The sequence below is a fragment of the Bombus huntii genome, chromosome 10 (assembly GCF_024542735.1).
Source record: "Bombus huntii isolate Logan2020A chromosome 10, iyBomHunt1.1, whole genome shotgun sequence".
NCBI lineage: Eukaryota > Metazoa > Arthropoda > Insecta > Hymenoptera > Apidae > Bombus > Bombus huntii.
Window position 1 is genome coordinate 2,487,991 of NC_066247.1, and position 23,865 is coordinate 2,511,855.

General features: G+C 43.0%; 1 protein-coding gene across 1 annotated transcript in view; it reads right to left on the reverse strand.

The window, feature by feature from the left end:
- LOC126870710 (DE-cadherin) overlaps nt 1-23,865 on the reverse strand; it is a 92,277-nt gene that overhangs the window by 11,643 nt on the left and 56,769 nt on the right. Inside the window, exons 2-7 of the mRNA XM_050628659.1 lie at nt 6,219-6,292; nt 5,199-5,340; nt 4,674-4,912; nt 2,470-2,658; nt 1,662-1,948; nt 184-454 (exon numbers count right to left, since the gene is read on the reverse strand). Coding sequence (XP_050484616.1) covers nt 184-454; nt 1,662-1,948; nt 2,470-2,658; nt 4,674-4,912; nt 5,199-5,340; nt 6,219-6,292 — 1,202 coding nt within the window. The remainder of the gene's footprint in view (nt 1-183; nt 455-1,661; nt 1,949-2,469; nt 2,659-4,673; nt 4,913-5,198; nt 5,341-6,218; nt 6,293-23,865) is intronic.

Consider the following 23,865-nt stretch of genomic DNA (forward strand, 5'->3'; position numbering starts at 1 on the left):
CGAAAAATTACATCGTAGCTTGCGTTATGTTTTTAAATGCTCGATGTCGGTGTTTTAAACGTATTTCGAATTTCACCGCACTAAGGCAAAAATATAATAAATTCGAGAAAGAGAATTATTTACTACGAGTATTCTAATGTATATTGATCGAGACAAAGGAAGAGGAAGAAGAGACGTACGTACCTGGTTATGGGCGGAGGTTCCATCGGCGTCGATCGCACGCACTTGCATTACCGGGACGCCTGGTGGCTCGTTCTCGAGCACTCTACCTTTCTTCAGATCTCGAAACACTGGAATGTTGTCGTTGACATCCAACACCTCGATATCGATCACGGTCTCGGCAGCCAGCTGATACTTGTTCTGCACGCGCACGATCAGCGTGTAAACCGTGTTGCTCTCGTAGTCAAGATGCTGAGAGAGCTTGATGTCGGCGGCATCCTTGTTTGACTCCAATCTGCCAATTAGAGAATAGGAGAAATATTGGTACGTGTACGACAATCGCCGAAAGTATTCGCACGCTAAGGAAATTTCACTAAGCGCAGCAACGACGGCAAAACATTTTTAATACCTTGATATTTTTTTGACGATTTAACGCTTTGACTGCCACGCCGAAATCACACGTTTCGCTCAGCACGCCACGGGAGTATTTTTATTGTTCGAAGGATACAATGGCAAAATAGTAATAAATCGACGATGTAAGACAACATTTTCCCCGATGGACCGTTTATCTTACTGGTGATCACGGGTGACCATCGTGGCGCCTTGCTAACAGTTGACAGCGACATATCGTAACGAGGCTTCGTTCGTTTCAACAAACCATTCGCATTCGTTTTTTCGTCGTAAACAAAACGTGCAGAATACATTGTTGACACGTGCAGAAGATGTTAGTAAACAGTGTTTGCTCATTGTATATATAACAGCAAGGTATGTACACACTTCTAACTTCGATTACACGATTATAAAGCAGCATTTACGATTATTTTCTAGGCTGTGTTTATAATAATATTCGTAGATTAGCCCTCAAACATACGGATGCAAACACAGTGCACCGTTAGATGCAAGATTCGTTCTCGTTTTCTCTTTATCGATGTTCTAATGGAAATGTTTAATCGTTCAACGGGGCACTTTTTATCTCAAAGTATCTTCTATTTATCGGTTGTATTCAAAATGCCCTAACTGTCAATTTTCATAGAATTTTTACAATCGTAAGAAGTTGAAAGAAAGAAACCATGGTACCAGTCGTACATGACCAACGTGGCAGTCAAAGTATTAACGTCCAGCCGATTTCCCTTGCGAAACAGAATCTTGAATGACATCGACACGGGAGAAAGAGAAAAATTGAAGCTTGAGAGCGCATAAAAGTTAACGGAATTACCAGAGCGGTCAAACTGGCCGGTCTGTAATTTCTTATAGAAATTTTATGCACGTCGATATCTATGCATTTTGTGAAATTAGAACGACTTTTTATAGAATATACACTCGACTAGCTAAAGCTTATTTTTCTCCTCGCGTTCGATACCTCTTCACGTGCCTTTCAATTTCCATTTCTTCGATAGAAATTTCACATTAGCCGTCGCTCGAATGTTAATTAACTCGAGCAATTGGCAAGGCGGAATAACGACATTCGCAAATCGTAACTAGTCATAAGAGATTCGCTTTACCTGAACGTATTTCCTTTGTTGGTTTGCTCTGTTCTACCAGGAACCAGCTCGAACAAGAGACCGCTGTTGTCTCCGCTGTTCGAGACGGCCTTTAGCCGGATGATACTCGCGTCGAAGTCGCTGAAATTTTCCTGCAATCGAATCGGCTCGGCAGGTCTTGGTAAGAAAGCCGGAGCCTTCTTGTGAGACTCCACCACTCGAATATCCAGATCGATCGTGTTCGATTTTGGAACGTCGCCCTGATCCTTAGCTGTCGCGGTCATGCTGAACTTGTAATCCGGATTCCTCTGCAAATATTCCACGATCGTTTAAATTCCTCCCATTCGGCTCGGGTTCGCTTCGCTCTTTCTCACTCGTTCGGCGATCGAAATTCACCAGATTCGTTGCTTTATTTGTAGGAAAAAAAAGGTTTACTCGATCCATTCGAAAGCCTTTCGTTCAGCAACGCGTTATAGTCGACGCTCGGGCGAATTATTTCGTACTACGCGTTACGCTGGGTTGGCGACCAAGAGATTGCGGATTTTGTCGTTAGACGGTAACGAGAAAATCCGCAATCACTCGATTGTCGACCCAATATTTACATGACATCCGTCCATGTTTATGAATTAACGTAGCATATGGATTCTACCACGTTCGATTAGACGCTAGAAAAATCCGATTGTTCCGGAAAGCGTCGGATCGACCGTTTATTTGTATACGAAGGAGAACCGTGTACTCTCGGCCACGCGCGTCACAACCGAAGGGTCAAAATTAATTAATTCGATTAACGTTCGAATGTCTCGGATCAACAGCGTCGCGTGATACTTACGTCGATGGTTTTATTGAGAAATATCACACCCGTGTTGCGATCGATTCGAAAGTACACCGCGTCTTCGGGCTTTCTAGACAACAAGCTGTAGTAGACCACTGAGTTGTTGCCATCGTCGATGTCCGTGGCGGATACCCTCATCACTTCTCGTCCCAGGGGCAAATCTTGCGGCACCGACTCGGTATACGCCTGTACGCGAGACCACGATCACCAGAAAAACAAAACAACGTTATATGGAAATACGTCTGCATCGTATCGATCGATTTCTGAAATCTCTATCTATTTCCCACCAGCGTGTCTTGCCCTTCTCTAAACAAATCTACGTGTGCATGCGTCCAGAGATATAAACTAAACGCGACGAAAGAAGCCGCGATACGAGCGGTAAAAGTGGGATTTTCTATCCTATAAGCGTCAAATGCGCGTGTCTGGTACGTTTCGTACTAGACGTATACATCATTTCCGATATGACGAGCGTCGCGCATTCCTCGTCGTTTGGTATATCGTCTGGCGAAAGAGAAGATTAGAGAGAACGCGAAATACGATTTTAAAACGAGCTGAAACTTTCTTCCGCTGCTATTTCTACGATATGATATTTCCTTTCATCGCCGACATCGTTCGTAGTCTTTATCGCTATCGTCGTTCGTCCGTGGATAATTCGCGACGCATTCTCGAAACTTTCGTCCCTCTCGAAAGTAGGAAGTGCGTTATATTTATTATAATTAGACGTATCTCGTTCTTGCACGATACAACTACGGTTGACGCCCGAACGAGTTGCGTAACGACGAGTAGTTCACTTTGAAAAACTGATATATATATATATATATATATATATATATATATATATATATATATATATATATATATATAAAAATGAAGGGAAATGAAAAATGATTTCTCGGAGGAAGATAAACGTGGACATTCGCAGGACAAGGGAAACGCGTTTCCTCGTTACGACTGATGTAAATACGCCAAACTCGAACATCCGACGCATATAAGAAACTCCGCCTTGAGATCGTTCGAGATCTTCGATCGATCACGCAGGCGTAGTAATCCACTGCGTAACAAAAACAGAACGTAGGCATTCGCATTCCCACAAACAAAAAGAAGACGTAAATAGAAAAAAAAATAGGAAAGAGAGAGAGAGAGAGAGAGAGAGAGAGATAGAAAGAGAATGGAAAAATAGAAATAAGAAAATAAAAAAACATCGAAATAGATATATACACCGGGAAAATTCGAGACCAACCTTCCATACGTATCCACGAAAGACCTAGGTTTGAAAAAAAAAAAAGAAAAAGAAAGAAATCGAAGCAAGAGGTGGTGGTTAGTGTAGCACAATCGTATCGTAAAGCGTAAGAGAAAATACGCTGCTGCATTCGTTGCTCGACGAAGCAAAAACCCGTGTTACGGGAAATTCGATTGGTCCGTAAAACGTGTATGAAATGGAAAAAAGACGAAACGCGTGCCAGAGGGTAGTATTTTCGACGACGTATACGGGCACGCGTGGTTGCCGTTGACACATAGAGCGAGGATGGGCGCGACAAACGCGACGATACGTAAACCGTATCGGACGTAGACTCCGGTTCGTAGATATTAGGACATTTACGATTAAAGAAATATCAGGTAAACCTGGCAAATTGTTATGAAAATCGATAGAATCTTAAAGTCCATGAAATTTTCGTCCATCAGTTACGCGTACTAAAGTCGTTCGTTCAATACGAAACAGCAATATTTTCGATATTTTCATATTACGATCAGCGATATTTCTAAAATTGTAAATAATAAGAAAAAAATACCTACTGGATTTCGAAACTGCGCGATCTTCTACTCTCGGCGTTCTCTTCGTTCCCTCTACGATCTATTACGTTTTCTATATCGCTATTCAATTGCGCATAACGTAAAATACTTTAGGCTAATGATTTCGAATTGTTCCAGTAGGTCGGAAGATCGTGTTATTATTTCCTTATTTTCTTCCAACCCTTCCAAATAATTTTCAGAAACCTTTCCAATCGTAACGAACACGAACTCTCCTATTTTAATCGTTTTCCTAACGATCGAAGCTAATTACCGCGTTTCTGTTGGAAGATCCAAGCGAGAATGTCCAAGTACTTATCGACTAGGCTGTGTCGTAAATCGGTATATGGACGAATCGAGCGACTCATGAGAGCGCTCGAAGAAGGTTCTCGAGGTGGTCACGCGGCACCTACCACTTTGTCAAAAACGGGCCCATTGTCGTTCACGTCCTCGATGGTCACTTTGAACGTGCACACGTCGTCGAGTTGCGGCCTTCCGTTGTCGGTCGCGAGGACGGTCAGGTAGGCTTCCTTTTCTCGAGCCGGTTCGTCCCTGTCCAGCACCTGCGTCGTCCGGATCAACCCGGTCCTGTTGTTGATCTCGAATTTTAGTTTCTCGCCGGGAGCTGTCACGAAACTATAAGTGATGGTGCCTGCGTGAAAGAAAAACACGTTTTAAAAGGCTAAAATGCAGCGTTTCCTCGAACAATTTCAGTCCAGTTTTCGATCGAATTTGGTCGGAGCAAGTCCACGTCGAACGTTATAATGGACGAGTCGAAAGCAACGCGCCGGAAGCTTCTGGCCGGATGAATTTTTCTACTACTTTGCCTTCGAGAAAGATTTTACGCGATTCGACTATCTCCCCGTTCTTGGATTTGAAATATCGGGAAAATTGGTGAAACTCTCGGTCACAATGCGAGATATTGACACGTCGCTTACCTCCATCGTCTGGATGGTCTCTGTCCTCTGCGTGCACTTTAATCACCACCGTGCCCACTGGCTCCTCCTCTTTCACTACTGGTGCGTAATTCGAGCAATTCGAAAACACTGGTTTGTGATTGTGGTTTTCGTTCAGTTGCATCTGCCAAACGAGTACAATTTCGGTTATTACTGTTATTTCCTTGGAAAAACAGAGTTCGCAATTAAAAGTCCGTTTCTGTACACAACGTTGTCGATATTTTTTAGAATTAGAGTAGAATTAATAGGATTAATAGGAATCGCGAGATCATTATCGTAAATAGGCTAAAACCGTGGCCTACGAAAATTCTAGGCTTTGTAGCAAGAACGATCGTTGGTCGATTTTACGATTTTGTAAATAACAACTCGTGGTAGAAATCGGACGAGAGATTCGCAAGGTGGTACGAAGCGAAGCAACCTATAAAAGGTGATTATATCTCGACTTATTGTCAAGGGAAAATTAATTGGCTCTACGAAAACAATTTTCAGACTTCCACAGCTCGGTGATTCGATTAAACGCGTTCAGTTCTTCCGCGTCGTAGCTACAGGTAGACTTTCGCGCAGTGCTGTAATACGATGAATATCTAATTTTTTTGAAAATTGAAGTTACACGTAAAATATTCTTTTTCGCGTTCGTAGCTCTGCTTTTCTTGCTGTACGTTCGGAACACACAAAACGTAATAAAATACCAAAACCAAATATTCTTACAGCTACGTGTGTTTTAATGACATCTATCGAACAGCAGAATCAAAAATACGGAAATCGTTTATTTCGACAAAAAGAGGCAAACGCGTGGAAGATCGGAAGTCGTTTTCAATGTCAGCCTTTCGCTCAACGAACGCGATGGCCCGATCCCTGCGATCTAACTTTAACTAAACAACTCCGATTCCGTTAATCATTGAACGTTGCAGAAATATTTCACAACGTCATCCAAGCGTGCCGATCGATCGAACCGGAGAATCGGTTGATAGAATAAAAGTAGTATAATCGAAAAGCACTCACCTGAAATTCCTCTTCGTTAGGAAACTGCGATCTCGCGTCCAAGTGTCTGGAATGCCTCAATCTCGTTGCGTCGGCTGAAACACAGAGACAGGAAAATAGAAAATAAAACATCCATCGGAATCTCTTTCTCGCTGGACCAGACACGCGCGCGTATTTTTTCCACGGTTCGCGCGCCGCGTTTCCGCTTCCTCTGCCGTTGTCTAGGTACGCGCGAACACGGCCCCGTAAAAGCTTTCGATTTTACGCGGTAACGCGCCACTCCGGCCAAGAGGTATATCGAGAGGACGATAAATAATCGAGAGGGAACGTTACGCAAGCCGAATCGACGTCGCGCTTTACCTCCGACCTGTCTAATAATTATTTCAACTCGCGCCCTCTTTCTTCTTTTGCCCTCGCTTTCCTCTTTTCTTTTCCCTCTCGTTCTCTTTTTCTTGCCTTTCGTTTCTCCTGCTTCTCGGCTAGAGGAGCCAAAGAAGCTGTCGAGCTTATGGTAGAAACGTTAGGACACATTTTGGTCGATTTGGCTGGCGGTAACAGCGTTGGAATTTTATAGAAAGATACAAATCAACGATGGCTCGACGATAGTTGCGGATCGTTGACGCTGTCTGTTTACGGAATAAGTAGAATATAGAAGGAAATTGAGAGTGCGGATTAATTCTTAACGCCGCGACTTTTAATTGCGAATATCGACCGGCAACTCCGACTTGTTCTCGTCGTATTTGGTTGTCCGAAATGTTTCTTTCGTTCCATAAGGAAATAATAGACGCACAGTGTGTTTTGTTTTATATTAGTTTATCGAATTATGTACGGATATAATAATAAAAATAGAACGAAACGGATCACACCTAATTCGATGAAATAATATAAAACAGAAATTATCGTTCGTCCACCATCGCCTTATGAAACGAAAGAAACTTTTTGGACAACCTAATATACTTTGACTTGCAAGTTTTCAAGTGTCAGATTTTAAATGCTACAATGACGTGTAAATAATGATATTAAAGCGATATAAAACAATCTTTATCCATCTCGGAAGTAATATAATTTTGATTAGGATATTTCTATTAATTATAATTGTGTAATGCGTGGAATTTTTGAAAATATTCATTGGCATGTAAACCGCGTTTGCGTTCACAGGTCTCACATTAGAAAACTGTTCTTTTTACCGCGTTAGTTCCTTTTGGTGACCAAACAAGACACTTTTTCTTTTTCCATTTCGGCAACCGATTCATTATATACAGTTTCACGTCTAAACGTTGTTCCTTACCTGTTCCGGGAGGCCTGCCATACACATTGTTATTCCGGAAGTTACTTACGAGCTGACTTACTAATAATTTGACAAACTTGTAGCGTGACAAACCGCTTTCTCCTTTCCTTTCTTGAGAAATCTTGTAAAGTATAGAAGCATTTATTATGCTTGTTTCTGGTCCCCAAAAGAACAGGTTGGGTTTACGATAAAACAGGTTCAGATCTGGCCGTTTTTACTGATCGCTTGTAACTCACTGAGGAGTATTATTTTTTATTTGTAAACAATTACGACCCAAAAATACATTTGGAGCGAAGGAGTTAAGGCTCAAGTTGAAAGACGCGATCATGTATTTCGTTGTTTACCGTATATACTATGCCCCGTGTTTGTGTATTTTAAGTTTCAAGTGTTCAAGTTTACGTATCGCGGTCTAATTTAACGTCGCAAGTCGTTCGACCGGAGAGCTTCAACTTCTTACGATTGTAAAAATTCTATGAAAATTGACAGTTAGGGCATTTTGAATATAACCGATAAATAGAAGATACTTTGAGATAAAAAGTGCCCCGTTGAACGATTAAACATTTCCGTTAGAACATCGATAAAGAGAAAACGAGAACGAATCTTGCATCTAACGGTGCACTGTGTTTGCATCCGTATGTTTGAGGGCTAATCTACGAATATTATTATAAACACAGCCTAGAAAATAATCGTAAATGCTGCTTTATAATCGCGTAATCGAAGTTAGAAGTGTGCACATACCTTGCTGTTATATATACAATGACAAACACTATTTACTAATATCTTCTGCACGTGTCAACAATGTATCCTGCACGTTTTGTTTACGACGAAAAACCGAATGCGAATGGTTTGTTGAAACGAACGAAGCCTCGTTACGATATGTCGCTGTCAACTGTTAGCAAGGCGCCACGATGGTCACCCGTGATCACCAATAAGGTAAACGGTCCATCGGGGAAGAACGTTGTCTTACATCGTCGATTTATTATTATTTTGCCATTGTATCCTTCGAATAATAAAAATACTCCCGTGGCGTGCTGAGCGAAACAGGTGATTTCGGCGTGGCAGTCAAAGCGTTAAAATCGTAAGCAGACTCGAACATCTGGCAACGTGAGCTGACTATTTGCGATTTAGCCATCCGAATATCTTGAATTTCGATGAATAACGTGACTTGGAAACCAAAAGAATAGTAGAACGAAGCGGCGAACAAACAGGTGCGAAACTCGACGACCACCTTGTCAGAGATTTTTATATAAAGCCACGAGCGATAACGTAGATACACCGATAATCGATATACCGATCGACGACGAAGAAGAAGAAGAAAATCGTGGTGTTTCTCGATCACGTCGAGAACGATGAAACCGATGAAAAGATGAAAAATCGTGACTCGAGCAATGACAACGTGTGTACAAGCTGGCAAAGCTGTAAGCGGCACGCTAACCTCCCTCAGGGGGAGTAGCCTGCTTTTCCTACGCGGGGGTTAACCTACATTTCGATCGAGTTCACAGGTTTCGAACGCGAGGTTTCTCCGCGTTTTCTCTACTTCGGCCGGTTCGTTCGATTCGGACGAAAGGAAACGACGATAACCGATATGATCGATCCGAGTTTGAGGAAACAAACAGAAGACGAGACCCAAGTTTCGTAACGATTATTGACCAAGAGAGCCGCGTTATTTTATTCCGCGGAAATTACGATCGATCCGATAGATACGACCGTACTTCTCTCTTCTTTCTCTTTTCGGAATAAATCTTTCGAGAAACGGTTTCTAAACGATTAAACTGTACGGTTTATCGACGAAGAATGAAACTAAGTTTGTACCGATTATTGCATAAAGCTAGTTGAAAGTATGCAAAGTCTTATTAAACTTGTTAGAAAATCAAAAGGCTTATGGATAACGTAGTAAGATATTTGGTATCCGTGACTCCTTTGGTTCTTCGTTTAATCGATCGTTTTTTATATTCCTCTTGTAACGGATTAAAACTGAGTTTGCACGACACAAAGGAATACTTTGAATTTGCAATAGTTATAGATATTATACCTACGGTAGCGAGGATACTTACTTGGTGGAAAGTTCTCGCACGAAATTCCATTTAATTTACTTTATAATACCCGTTCGCGATCAAAATTTTACTCCCACTACATATTGTAAGCGTCTGAAAGTACGAAAAGCGAATTTTTTTAAGTCACATTAAAACCCATTCTTCCTACAAATTTTATCGAAAATATTCGCACGTAATTAAAACAGCGCGTAAATTTAAATCGCCGCGGCCTACGAGTTTTGAAATCGCCAACTACGATGTTTAGAACGGTGACCGAGGATTTTTCGAATTATGTCGTATGATTTTTAGAGACACGACCCGCGCACCGTTAAAGAGAAAGGCGACGACGAGGCTCGAACCCGTCCAAACAGTTTTCGGGTACTCGAATCGCACCGTTTCGACGCCGATAATGTAAGTACTTAATTCGATTACCACTCCGCTTCCATCGTGCTCAAGATACGCTCGGGACACGTAATCGGCCGCGTCTTTCGAGCATCGCTATAGTCGTGGAACGAGGACGACGCCCGATGCAATCTACAGTCTTCGAGAACGTGGAAAGATCGCGTCCGTTGCCATTCGTTGCGAAACGTTCCTGGCAATTGACGCGTGTGAACTAAGGACGTACAACAGCGTTCGCCTAACCCCATAACCCGGCTCATCTTCTTTCCGTCTATTCTAGTCTATTCGGTCTATTTTATTTGTCGAAATACATCGATCTCTATTCCTGTTTCGCATCGAATATTTTTCGCCGCAGCTATTTTGCCTCGTTTCCTGTCGGATAAATCTTTAACCGGTTTCGGTCCGACAAATTCGCGGATTTATACGGGTATCAACCTCTTGACATACGAATAAAACAGCGCTCGATGCGCACTGAAAATTTGATTACAGGTAGCTCGGCGTGAAATCGGTGTACGACTCTCGGCGTCATATCGAGACGTGGAAAGTAACGCAACGAAAGGAAACGTCTCCGCATACGTCGAGAAGCTAACATTCGCGCTTCTTCCGTAAAAGACACCGCGAAATTCGTCTCTCTGCACATCGAGCGTTCCTTTCAATTTTCCAGCTTTCCGGTTTACCGATCTTTGCTTCGATCCCGCCGAAGGTTGTCGAAGAGAGCGGCAGACCGTCGATAACCCTTTGACGACGAACTCGCGCCGACTCGTTTAATCGAACGTTCGCTCGAATTATTCGTTCGCCTGGTGCGTGCTTCCTTGCGGTTTTATCGGACAGCAACGCCACGATCGTCGATCCATTGGGCGGTCGTCGCTGTTATTCGCGATCGGATGCGTTCGCAACGTTGTACCGCGAATGCATTTTCTATTAGGATAATTACCGACGACGGTGCGCGCGAGTCTACCGGTGATTTCATTTTCCAGATTAACGGAGTGTGCTACCGATCATCGTGCTTGTCGATTAAATTTTCGTTAGCCGAACGCCATTCCCGCCGAGCGTATTCGTTTCCGAGGCGAGCGCCAATGCGAGACGCGAATGCAAACACCAGCACACGACGATTTACCGAAAATTCATTGCTCGCGTCCCTCGCTCTTTGTCTCTGTCGATGGAAATAAGGGAAGAAGCGCGCGCCGTTTCTCCTCCAAATTACTCGACGACGATTAATCGACTCGAGCGCGCATCGCTGCTCCGCTTTCCAAAGAATTATCGATCTTGCGATCCGTATACGTTACTGTACACTTACGATTGCTTTTCCAGCGTGACTTTCCGCGTTTCGACACGACCACGATCGAGACGATCGCGGTCTCGTTCCTGTCGTTGATCGTTAAAAAAAGCGATGACGTCGACAAAGGCAGTAGGAATCGGTCGCTCAAATTTCCATTCTCTTTGGTTTCCCGCTAAAATATCGATCGACCAGCTCGCCGAACGAGAATATTTACGACGATGTGATCAAAAATTGAATTTGTGGCACCGAACCATCCGTTGATTTCCTCTAATTTCCGTGCTTCGTTTATTCTCAGAACCGGTACGAATTGTTTGCTGGAAACGAGAAGTCAATCGGCTTAGTTCGCGATAGCTTGCAGCAAGCGTATTTTCTGGTCGAATAATCGAGTTATATTCGCGAGAGTTTTATTCGCTTTGTAAATATAAAAAGAACCGAGTTACCTGACAGCTGCTACGATTACTAATTTAAACGTGGCCGATATTTGAAAGAAAAAAGAAGGAGAAAAGAACGGGAGGAAAATTGAAACTAGAAGTTTCCACGCGATTCGCTCGATTCGTCGTTCGAGCTGATGATCCTCGAAGAAGTCCTTCGATTTCCAAAATCAAGAGGCTGTACCTAGCGAAATTAAAGGATGTTCTCGTGACCAGCTGCCGTTCGTTGAACGATCGAATCGATGAAAAGATAGAACGATGAATTTTCGAGACGAAGCAAATGGATTTTCCAGCGACGTATACTACGTGGGAACGATGCAGCACAGTCGTAAATTACAGCTTTTAAGTAGGACCCATTGACGTAGCCACACCCAGGGCTGCACATATTTCGCAGAGGTAAAATTATTCGCGAATCAATATCCTGCTTGTAGTTTTTCATAGCTGCAGTCATTGTATTTTCGTGTCCGAGTCACGCTCTCGTTTTAACAAACAAACGAACATCACTCGTTTCGATCAAATTTCGAACAAAAAGTGGAATGAAAAATTTCTCGATATCACGCGATACGTGTATTCTGTGCGTTTTTCGAATCTCCAAATTTCTCTATAAACGAATACAAATTTTCCATCTACCAATTAGCGAAAGGATAACGAGCGTAGATAGGGAAAATCCTATGAGCTACGTACGTGCGCTTTGATAATCGAAACGTACAAACTCGAACTCTGCGTTGACTTCATGGCTGCGCTGTTATTTCTAGGATTCTCGAGCGCGATACAATGCATATGTATAATATTACTAAATATTAATCACAGGTTACGAGCTATTAGTACGAATAAATCCCGTAGTACGAGAGTAATTAATTTAATTAAACGCATAGAATTTGATAACAACGCGAGCGTGAATTTCACAAACTTATAAATCATCCGGGATCACGGTGCACGACCCAAAATTGTAAAGTAAAATTTTATAAGTGGAACGTGCAACGGCAACTACTAATTTGTCAATTCGCTCGATATCGCGGTAATTAGCAAATTATCGAGCATAACAGGGCTCGCTCGATTCGATTTCTACCCCGTAATTGTTTGAAACTCCGCCGTAACTGCGAATAGAACGTTTATACAAATTCTAATCTCCGCGAGCTTGCAAGCTACGCGCAGATCCGCTTCTCCCGTCGAGTATCCTAACGATCAGCGCTACTCTCCTCCGTTTTACATATTTTTCTATATTACGCGTGTTCTGCGAATTTCTATTTCATAAATTTCCCACAAATATATAAACATCCACCGTATCATCTAGCAGTAACAAAAGAAAAAACGATCTTCGCAACGCCGTAACCCGATGAAACAAATCCTCGATCGCGACACGGAGCTCGCGGCCGAAAATATATTCCCGAATTGGAAATAGAGAAAAACGGGACACCTGTTGCCGAAAGGGAACGAACGAGGCAACAACGTCGTTTGCAAGCTTTCACGATCTTTGCCTCTCCCTTTCTCTCTCTCTCTCTCCCTCTCTCTCTCTCTCTCTCTCTCTCTCTCTCCCTCTCTCTCTCTCTCTCTCTCTCTCTCCTCTCTCTCTCTCTCTCTCTCTCTCTCTCTCTCTCTCTCTCGTTGCGAATTTTTCCTCTATAGAAGCCACGATCGAACGACATACATATGGTAACGGTCGATTCGATTGAATAGCGTTGGTCGAGCGATTTCCATGCCGCGAAGCTGGTAATTATCTGGTGTTTCGCGAGGTCGCGTCGCGGGTGGATTATCGTGCGTGGCATGCGCGCAGACGCACCCTATCGAACGATATCGAGCGCGTTCAAAGGCAGACAATCGCGTCAAAGAGCCTCCATTGTCGCGACGGCCAGTTTTAGCTCGACGTCGATAACGCGTTTGGTCGACCGGCTTTCGAAAAGGCAACGCACTCGTACACGGTCCCTTGCGCCACGACGAGATCAACCATCAACGATCGATCGACGTCGGGCCGGTGGATTTAGAAAACATGGGTTTCGGGGTCTGCGCTGAAGAAGCGAGCAGAGGCTCCGCTGATAAGGCGAACGAAATTTCGCGAATTTAAGACGCGAGATGTAAAGCAACGTGATATACAACGCACATATTACACGTTAGATGTATAAGAAATATCTTGCTCGATAATCACCGTGGAAACTTGTTAGCAAACCGGTCAAAACGAACGGTATGGGACTTTTAATTCTTCCAATCATTGCAAACACGCAAACGTTTTTCATCGTACGACGCTTACTTTTATCGCGATAGAAGCGCGATTACGCGTATTCGGGAATATTCATCGGTCCGCTTTTGATTCCAATACACCACGTACACCGTATTCAGTTATATGCATGTTGATGCGTAAAGGGCAATAGATATAGCGATAAAACCCAAACGAGCAGTATTCGTACGTATTTGGAATTAATCTGCCACGTTTGTTCCCGTGTTTTGTCGCACGTCTGACTCGTTCGTGACACACGAATGCGTATGTTTCTTCATTGACTGGAAATTTATACTTGTCCGTTGGCTCTTCTATGACGAAGAAGATTCTACGTATCCGATGACGGTTATCTCTATACGTAATTGGTGCATAAAAAAAAAGAATCTATTCTAATTATTACGTCGTGTATCTCGCACGACGTGAAATTTATATATAACCGTATCTCCCTCGTTACAGCCTGTCCTATATCGCATAATGGTTCTTAACACGCGAAATGCCGCTTGGGCCATCAGTGGCTCTCCTTTTCAGCTCTTTCGAGTGACAGTTTTGTGTAAAACAAAACTCGATCTTCAAACGCTTTATACGATAGAATTTAGAATCGACCGATGCGTAATTATCGCGTACAATGCAACTACGACACCATGGGCCACCCATGAGCCACGCGGTCTCGCCACTCTCCTTTCGGAGTCACGCGAAAACCATTCGGCATTCCACGTGTTACGGAACTTTTTCTTCGGATTATTGGTCCACTGAATTTCGTTTATAGCCCGGCTTTCGTCGTTGAGACGAGAAACGTTCGAGACAGCACCACTTCGATCGCTTCGTTTCGGCCCGTCAGTTTCGCTTCTCTTTATTCCGTTCTTTCGTCACGAGGCACGTTTCACCGTGTCCCGAAGATAGCGCCAAAATGTCCTTCAGAAAATGGTTCGTTCGTTGCAGGAACGATGCGCGGCAAGAATATCTGAAAAGAGGAACTCGTGGTATTTTCGGCTTCGCGGTTGTTCGTCGGATACCGACGCATCGGATGGCAAACCGAATCGATCGAACGCAATTTCCATTATCGAAATCGAAGCGTGACTTTTGCTCGGCTGCCTTCAGCCTTTGTCGATGATTTGGTACGCGCAGTGCTGTCGGTAATGCTCTTACGATGGCACGGTGTGTGCTCCGACTATAATACGCTATTCCTCGCTTAACAGTCGCGCGTTTTGGTCCACTGTGCGGCTGCCATCGAGAGATGTGACATTTTAGCAATTGTCGGTTCTTATCTCTCTTTAGCACGCTCGTTTCTCAAGGGAAGATCTTTCGCGTAACGACAACAAAAGCGACCGGTTTTTACGAATTTTTGTTGTCAAACTAACCGTTGGTTGTGCGACCTTTTTCGCGTGTAAATAAATAGTCTTAGAGTATAAGCGTGATTTCCTTCTTGTCGTTTGTCGTGCGTTATGGGGTCTCGCGATCATCTTCGGCAACGTAACGGTTGTTGGCGCGCGGCGTAGCATCTGTCGTAATCGTGAGAATGCAAAAGCTGAGAAATGTTCTTCCAGATCGATCGGTTTACGCTGGGATCGAACCTATCTTTCCGGAAGAAAAGCGCGAAGAATCGAAAAGTTCGCGAGTTTGGAAGAAAAATTTACTTTCTTCGCCACGTGGATTCGGTTTGTATAGTTTCGAGAGATATTACGAGTAAATAATCGAGCAAAAGTTTCATGAAACACGATCAAACCGCTGGTGAAATCTGTGCAGCGAACGAGCCTTCTCCGAAGTCGTTTAATTAATTAGTTTTTCGCTCGTCGTGCACGCCAGTTTATTAAAAGTGGCGCTTTGGAAAATTAACGAACGATCAGTTAAACGAAATTAATAGAGACAGAAAAAAAGAGAGAAATTACATTTCTTTCTCAAGATTATACTTTCGAAGAAGCAGTCTCTTACCACTAGTAGTTAGTCTGAAAAGAATTCATAAAAATCGCTTGGTTTTATTAGGACGTTGCACGAGAGTCCCTCCTTAATTCTTTGCACTTGGAGGCATCCGAATGTAACAATAACTTCCAAAATAGTATCGTAAATGTAAAATATAATAATACGTGCGTAATACTTTCTGGGACAAGTCGTATGTGTTTTTTTAACTCCAGTTAAAAGGAAATGCGTACGTGTAACGGTTAAAAGATGAATGGTTCGAAATGCATGGACTGCGTTTTTATTTTTACGAGAAATGCAACGATGCATTTCGCAGCCGAGCTATTTTAAAGAAACGCAGGCACGCGGTGTTTTCTACGTAAATCGAGGCACCTGCTCGTTCTACGTAAGAAGATATCGAGGAAACATGATCGAAACTTGATTCATCCGAAAGATACTCTAACTTTAATTTTCTAGACTCGCTGTAAGAAAGACTAGAAAGAAGAACGAACGTAACGTGATATTTTTCTGTTCGACTTCGCGTCTTTTCCCTACGATAAGTTACGCGATTTTCGAAATTGAAATTACAGAAAAGGCGAAACGAATAATCCGATGCAAACGACGATCGGACTCGATCGAATCGAATCGCGCGATCAACGTTTCCGTCGAATCTCATCCGGGCGTCTCGACCCGAAGAATTTGCGCAAACTCTCCGAGTAACGAAGCCAACCTCTTGCACGCGTATTTACCCGGATAGGTAGAGAAAGGGCGGAAGCGCGAGGAACGGTGAACTTTGCGTCGAGAGATATTACGGGAAACGCGAGACGCCTCGGCTGCAAGCAAGAACTTTGTCGACAATGATATTTCACGGCGATTCCGCTGCGATGCAACGGCTCGCATAAACCACTCGCTGCCTCTAAGATATATCCTGTCACTTATTGTTAGATTTTCGCAAGGAGGATAGAATCGAAATAATGGAGCGCGCGGAATCTTCTTTTCGTAAGTTTTATCGGCGAACCGTAACGTCTCTTTAACGCGTACTCTTCGTTTATGGTTACTCGGATACGTTTGCTTTCCGATTGAACGACCAAAGCGTACGAATCGACAATTACAAGGAGCATCGAACGTAGTAGGAAAAATATGAATATTTTTCTCGCATTGGCTTGGCAACTAAGTGATTGTGGCTTTTGTCATTAGGTGATAATGGCAAGATCTAATGTTATCGACATTTTGGCAGACTCGGATGCATTTGAATTTCGATTGAATGACCAAAGCGTACGAATTGACAATTACAAGGAGCATCGAACGTAGTAGGAAAAATATGAATATTTTTCTCGCATTGGCTTGGCAACTAGGTGATTGCGGCTTTTGTCATTAGGTGATAATGACAAGATCTAATATTATCGATATTTGCCTTTCGATTGAATGACCAGAGCGTACGAATTGACAATTAGAAGGAACATCGAACGTAGTAGGAAAAATATGAATATTTTTCTCGCATTGGCTTGGCAACTAAGTGATTGCGGCTTTTATCGCCTAACGACAAACCGCCAACTCGATATTATCGACATTTTGACAGAGGACGCGTTCCTCTGCTGTCTCGTCTCAGGTATTCGCCTTCTTGCGAATAATAATTAAGATCCAACGTTCTGCTACGTGTTGCAACTGAAACGAGGAATATATTTATCTCTGATACATGGGGGAAAGTACAAAAACCTGCATAAGCATTTAGAATGTGGTTAGAAACGCGTATTCCGGTGACAAGGAAATGGCAAGAACCGCGAGATCTCGAACGAGTTTGCTGCATTCGCATTCGATGCCTTAGGTTGGTGGTAAAACAACCCGAAAATGGGTTTAAGCAGTGTCACGTTTTCGAGATTAAATATCAAACATCTGGAAACATACGAGTGACGCGAATGAAAGAAGAAGAGGAAAGAGGAGGATCACCTTGGAACGTCGCATTGCATGTAATTACAGGATGCGGTCGAATAAAGCGTACAAGCAAGGCACGTACAAGGTGATTCCTTATGAAAAAATAAGAGGAAAATAGGCAATAAAATTTCTTTATTTGAGATATAATTTTCGAGAAAATTTAGTTTGACAATTTGTCAAGTATACCTGAACATAGTTAATTCCGAACTGGGCAGTACTAAATAATCGACAGTGGGTTGTTCTACGTGTAAAGATAAGTCGAATATGTAGAACAAGATTTTCCCATTCGAGGCTTCATTTTCGAGAAAATAAAGTTCGAACGTGTTCAGTTAAGAATCGAGCTAGTACACGCGTATGATAAATTTTCAAATTTATTATTCTCGCAAACGAAGCGTCTTGAGAAGGAATTTTATCCCACATTTTCGACTTATTTTCACGCGTAGAATAACCTCCTGTCGATTATTTAGCCGGAATTAGCCATGCTCAAGTACACCTGATAAATTTTCAAACTCGATTTTCTCGTAAACTAAGCTTCGAGAACTTCTTATTCCATATTTTGCTCTCATTTGTTCACAACGAATCTTGTACATTTTATTCGACCGCACCCTGTACGCACAGTTTGGAAAAAATGGCGAAGCTTCTTGTATGCCATATACGACATGTGCATACATACCCACATACATACATACTCCACGCACTATTTAAATAACATCGATCTACGTCCAAAGAGGCCCTGTAAACGACCACGCGTTTACAGACCGAACCAGAAAACGTAGAATCTGTCTGTCTGTCACACAGTCCGAGACCTAAAACGTTTCGACCCCTAAATATCTGCTGTAAGACGCAAAACCTGGCTCGGTAGTGTACGACTTCCGGCTCTACTTCGCCCCAAACGTTAGACGCTATTACCAGCCTGAGATTACCATACCGGTAGATAGTCAAAGTTGAAAAAGCTTTGCATCCTCTCGTCTCTCGCCGCCGAGAAGGCCAATCTTTTTTCATTCGGGTCGAAACGTCGCGTGTTCCCGATATACCGTGGTCGCGTTCCCTTCGGTCGTTAGACAGCCGCGCCTACTTTCGGCTAATCCTCGCAGAGAATACGATACACACCCTTTCCGTAACTGCTGGCGTCTCGCTGGTACGTTCTTTGCTGCGACTAACCCGAGGCGAACCGAAACGAGCACCGGCTGGAAGCAACCGATTTTCGCGATTTCACCCAGTTTACGGGCAACGAACTCATCGCATTCGGATTCACCACGAGGGATTACCACGTGGATTTAACTCCTGTTAAGTAGCTTAGCTTCTTTATCCGTTGCGTCTCTTGCTCCCTACCTCGCCTCGGACTCAATACGCAAACGCAGACGTACAGAACGATATCGGATTTGATACGTCGTCGTACGCAACACGTTCGATCGTTCCTAACGAAATAATCCTCCGTGGATCTTCGTCGGCTGCTCCCGCAGCGAGCTAATTTACGCAGGTATCGCGAGCTTATGACGCGCGCGTTATCCAACCAGAGGTAGGTTGCAGCTTTTCCAGATGGATTTTAATCGTTCGTACGTCTCGAAATTTAACCGATTAAAAGGTTGTATCGTCGGCGAAATTTTACCAGTCACGAATCGCAAATCGACGTGTTCGGAATTTTAGTTGGCCGTCCGTCTATGGCACGGACAGGGCCGTTTCCCTCATTAGAATGTTCCGAATTACCGGTCCTCCCAGGGCAGTAAACGTAATGACTCGAGGCCAGGAAAAGCCCGGGCAAGGACCAGCCGGAAGGGCACGGGAGAGTTCAGCTTCAACCATCGGACAGGACAGACATAGGACGACAGAGTCGTCAGTTAGTTCATCTACGAGCATCGAAGGCTACAGACACAGGACGACAGTTAGTTCGGTTAAGTGCTACAATGTGCTGATACAAATAAAGTGCCGTCTAAATCTAACACTCGAGTTATTTCATCTCCTCCACCTTGAACGTTGAGTCGTTCGAGGTACGCGATATCCACCGATCGGTTTGACCCGACCGGTTGCTCTTTAGTCGATAATACGCAACACGATAGTTGCATTTTAGTCATTCGTAAGACCGTTGCTCGAATACGCCAGTCTCTCGCACGTTAGGGGAATTTTGCAAATTTCAAGCCGCAAATAGTAGCAGGCAAGCAGCCGAAATTTCGTCACCTGATCGAGCTTTGCAAATGGAATTTAAAATAGAAACGTCGCTAGTTAGATGACAGGAGGAGCAAGGAGTTCGTTCTTTCGCCGGTAGCGTACTATTTTTTAAATATTTAAAGTCGCGTTTCAGCATCTAAGGTACTTCATCGTACCATTCATGTTTGCCGATGTCGCGGTATGTTGCTCCTATTTTCATTTTTCGAATTGGCGATCTCGCCTCGTCGCCTGTCGATTAGATCGGATTAGATTTTGCGAGAAGATAGCGAAAGATAGCTTGCTGCTCTGAATTTCGTCTCCTTACGTAGATACCCGGCGACGAAATTGGGAACGCGTTTGTCAGAAGTAGAGTCATCGAGCGAAAGCGAAGAAAATCACAAGATGTAGCTTGTTTTATACGTGGCGATCAATTTTCAAATGTTGAAAAATGAGTTGGACGAGCCGTGGTCTTCGGATGGTACACGTCTAAAAAATTTGCGTGCCACTTTTGTATTCAGATTCGTCGTTCGTCTGATATTTGTATACGTTGCTTTACGATAAAACATATTTCAAGCGCACAGAAGACGAATAGTATGGGCATTTTCTCGCAAAAACCGAGGGAGCGAAATTAGAAACATTTTTTTTAACAACTGAAAACCACGCCAACATTTACATATACATTTTTTACTCTGTTTGTATCAACTTTTACGAAACATTGGTTACGGATCTTCGTTCCGCTATAGCTTGCGGGCTAATTATACGAGTCTTTTCGGATTAAAAAACTGATTTAGTTTTGGAAAAATGGTAAAAGAGCGAAAATAGTGAATTTTCCTACGTAACAGGGATAAATTTGGCAGGTTTCACGATCGAACGTGTACAAATTACGGAAAGTGATTGCAAGCTTCCAGATGGAATTCCATAGAAGCGTATTAATTATGAAAATATTAACAAATATTAACGAATATTCACGAATCAACGGAAACTTACGAATCGTTGCAAATTTCCATAGATATACAAATGTTATCCCAGAGTTTCGTGGAAATTTCGTTTTTAGAGCGAACGTATGCACCCTGTTTCCAGCGCCAAACACGAAATCTTTATTACAGCGACCAATTATTATTCGTTAGATTATATTATCTGTCATCTATCACTTTCGTATAATTAACACGCTAAGCTCGCTCGAATAAATTAACGCTATAATCTCGTATCTAGAGAAAAAATGCAGCTCAGCACGCCCCTTTGGCCTCGATGTTTCAAATAACGATTAAAACCTAAGCCAAGCAGACGAGCGCTTGCGTTTTCATTTGTTTCTGCGGCAAGCAGCTAGTCGCATCCTCTGTATCCTCTAATCCGCTCCTATCAGCTCGAGTATTTCAGGATGATCCGCCAACGATCAGCCGCGCGGTTCTGCTTAATCGTAACGAGTAAGCGGCTATACCGAAAACCGCGCCAGTTTCGTAGTTCCGCGAGAAGCGAGCTGATAACTCGCGGGTGAGACACGGAAAGCGGGAAAAGCCGCGAGAAAGAAACGCGTGGCTAGTGCCACGCGATAGAGAGATCAAGTTGGCTACAAAAATTCATTTTACGATGAAATATTTTTTTTTTTTTCATTTTTATAGTCGTATGGAAATACCAAACGATACGAAATTTAATATATTTAATATATTTCGATCTAATTAATTGGCATGAAAGTGCAGTAATAAATACAATGGTCGACCTATGATTTTTCCAGCCACTTTACACAGCTGCTGGAAGCTGTAACTTGGATATCGAAAGACGATCAAACTGAAACATCGTCTTCTTGAAGAAATTAGAGAGAGAGAGATAATCAATGAACAATTATATTGTGCATAAAAATTACGACAGCAAGTTTCGACTTAAATATAAATATCCATGTATATAAAAATCTCTGACAAGGTGGTCATCGAGTTCCGCAGCTGTTTGTTCGCCGTTTCGTTCTACTATTTTTTTGGTATCCAAGTCACGATATTCATCGAAACTCAAGATACTCTTCAACAATTTGTCTGCCACGCCGAAATCACATGCTTCGCTCAGCACGCCACGGGAGTATTTTTATTATTCAAAGCATATAATGGCAAAATAGTAATAAATCGACGATGTAAGACAACGTTCTTCCCCGATGGACCGTTTATCTTACTGGTGGTCACGGGTGACCATCGTGGCGCCTTGCTAATAGTTGACAGCGATATATCGTAACGAGGCTTCGTTCGTTTCAACAAACCATTCGCATTCGTTTTTTCGTCGTAAACAAAACGTGCAGGATACATTATTGACACGCGCAGAAGATGTTAGTAAACAGTGTTTGCTCATTGTATATATAACAGCAAGGTATGTGCACACTTCTAACTTCGATTACACGATTATAAAGCAGCATTTACGATTATTTTCCAAGCTGTGTTTATAATAATATTCGTAGATTAGCCCTCAAACATACGGATGCAAACACAGTGCACCGTTAGATGCAAGATTCGTTCTCGTTTTCTTTTTATCGATGTTCTAACGGAAATGTTTAATCGTTCAACGGGGCTCTTTTTATTTCAAAGCATCTCCTATTTATCGGTTATATTCAAAATGCTCTAATTGTCAATTTGCATACAATTTTTACAATTGTAAGAAGTTGAAGCGCTCCGGTCACCGATGACCACCGTGGCGGTCAAATTATTAAGGTTCCTACCCTGGCCTTTTCTTTCAAAGTGATGGAGAAGGATTGGGAAGGACGCGCGATATGAAAAGGAGATATCGTAATTGTTAAAATTAAAGCAACGTTACACGCTGTTTCTTACGATCGGTCAATGTTCGAGCCTACTCGCGCGACCCACTTGATCCCATCGCTGGGTTGCGGGGTTAAACGGTCGACGCGCGTTCTTCTCTTCTCGAGCACTTATCGAGTACAACGCCTTCGTTGGCGGAAATTCCTTGGCTCGTTAAAAGCCACGACGCAACAAAATTGCGGCTAATCCGCGAGATCGGCCAAAGAGTACCGCGTTGGTTGGCGCGAGCACGATCGTATCATCGCCTCTGCTGCAACTGCGGGTGCATGCGACTGCGTCACGACACCGGCTCGCGCTGGAAAAAACTTGGGCGCGACCGCGCAACGACAGCTTAATCCTCGTCACGACGAGAAAAGAAAAGGTAAATGGCTCGCAACAAAGGTTTAATAACGCGGCATAGAGCATTCCTTTTGTGTTTTCAGCGCTGGCCAAGCTAGATCAAGCCACGTTGCGAGTAACATTTTCATCAAGCTTTTACAGTCGGTCGTTGCATATTGTATTACTTTTGCCATTCTCGTTTGAAAACCGGCCAGACAACAGGGACACGCTATTCCGCGGCAAAAAACACGGCGGTGGCCAATGAGAGAGGCCACGTACGGGTTTACAGACAACAGGGACGCTATTTCCGCGTGAAAAAAGAAGACATCATTGACGAGATTAAAAAGTATAAACGTCGAGTATCGAACAAGCGCGTTCTTTTTTTACGCTCGTCCATCGGCCTGGTCAAGAATTTTAATCTTCCTTGTTGGATAACGAAAGACATATACAAGGAGGAAAATGCGTTATAGTCGAAACGAGGATGAAACAATCATCGTACGTGTTTAATCGAGTTAAGAAGCGGGCAGAGGAGGACGTGTCTTCTCCGCGAGTTTCTAAAGATAGATTCCTTTCATTGACTTAACTTCGGGTACGTGAGTATATAAGCGCGAGGCACGTTCTGCGAAAATTTGATTAGGAAATAACGAAAGTTGAACGAAGAATTCGGGACGAACGATTTATATTCGATTTCTCACGTTGCTGGTATCGAACGATGAAAATGTTAGGTTGTCGGAAAAGTTTCTTTCGTTTCCTAAGTGAAACGATAGATGCATCTTTTATTTTATATTATCTTATGGATTTACGTTCGATGCATTTCGTGGTAACGGAATAAAATGGATCAAACAAACGAAAGGAGTCGCGTATACGTGCAACTAGAATGAAACTTGATAAATTTGGAACCTCAAAGTTTATACTCGATGGCTTGAAAATTGATCGATTTTAAACG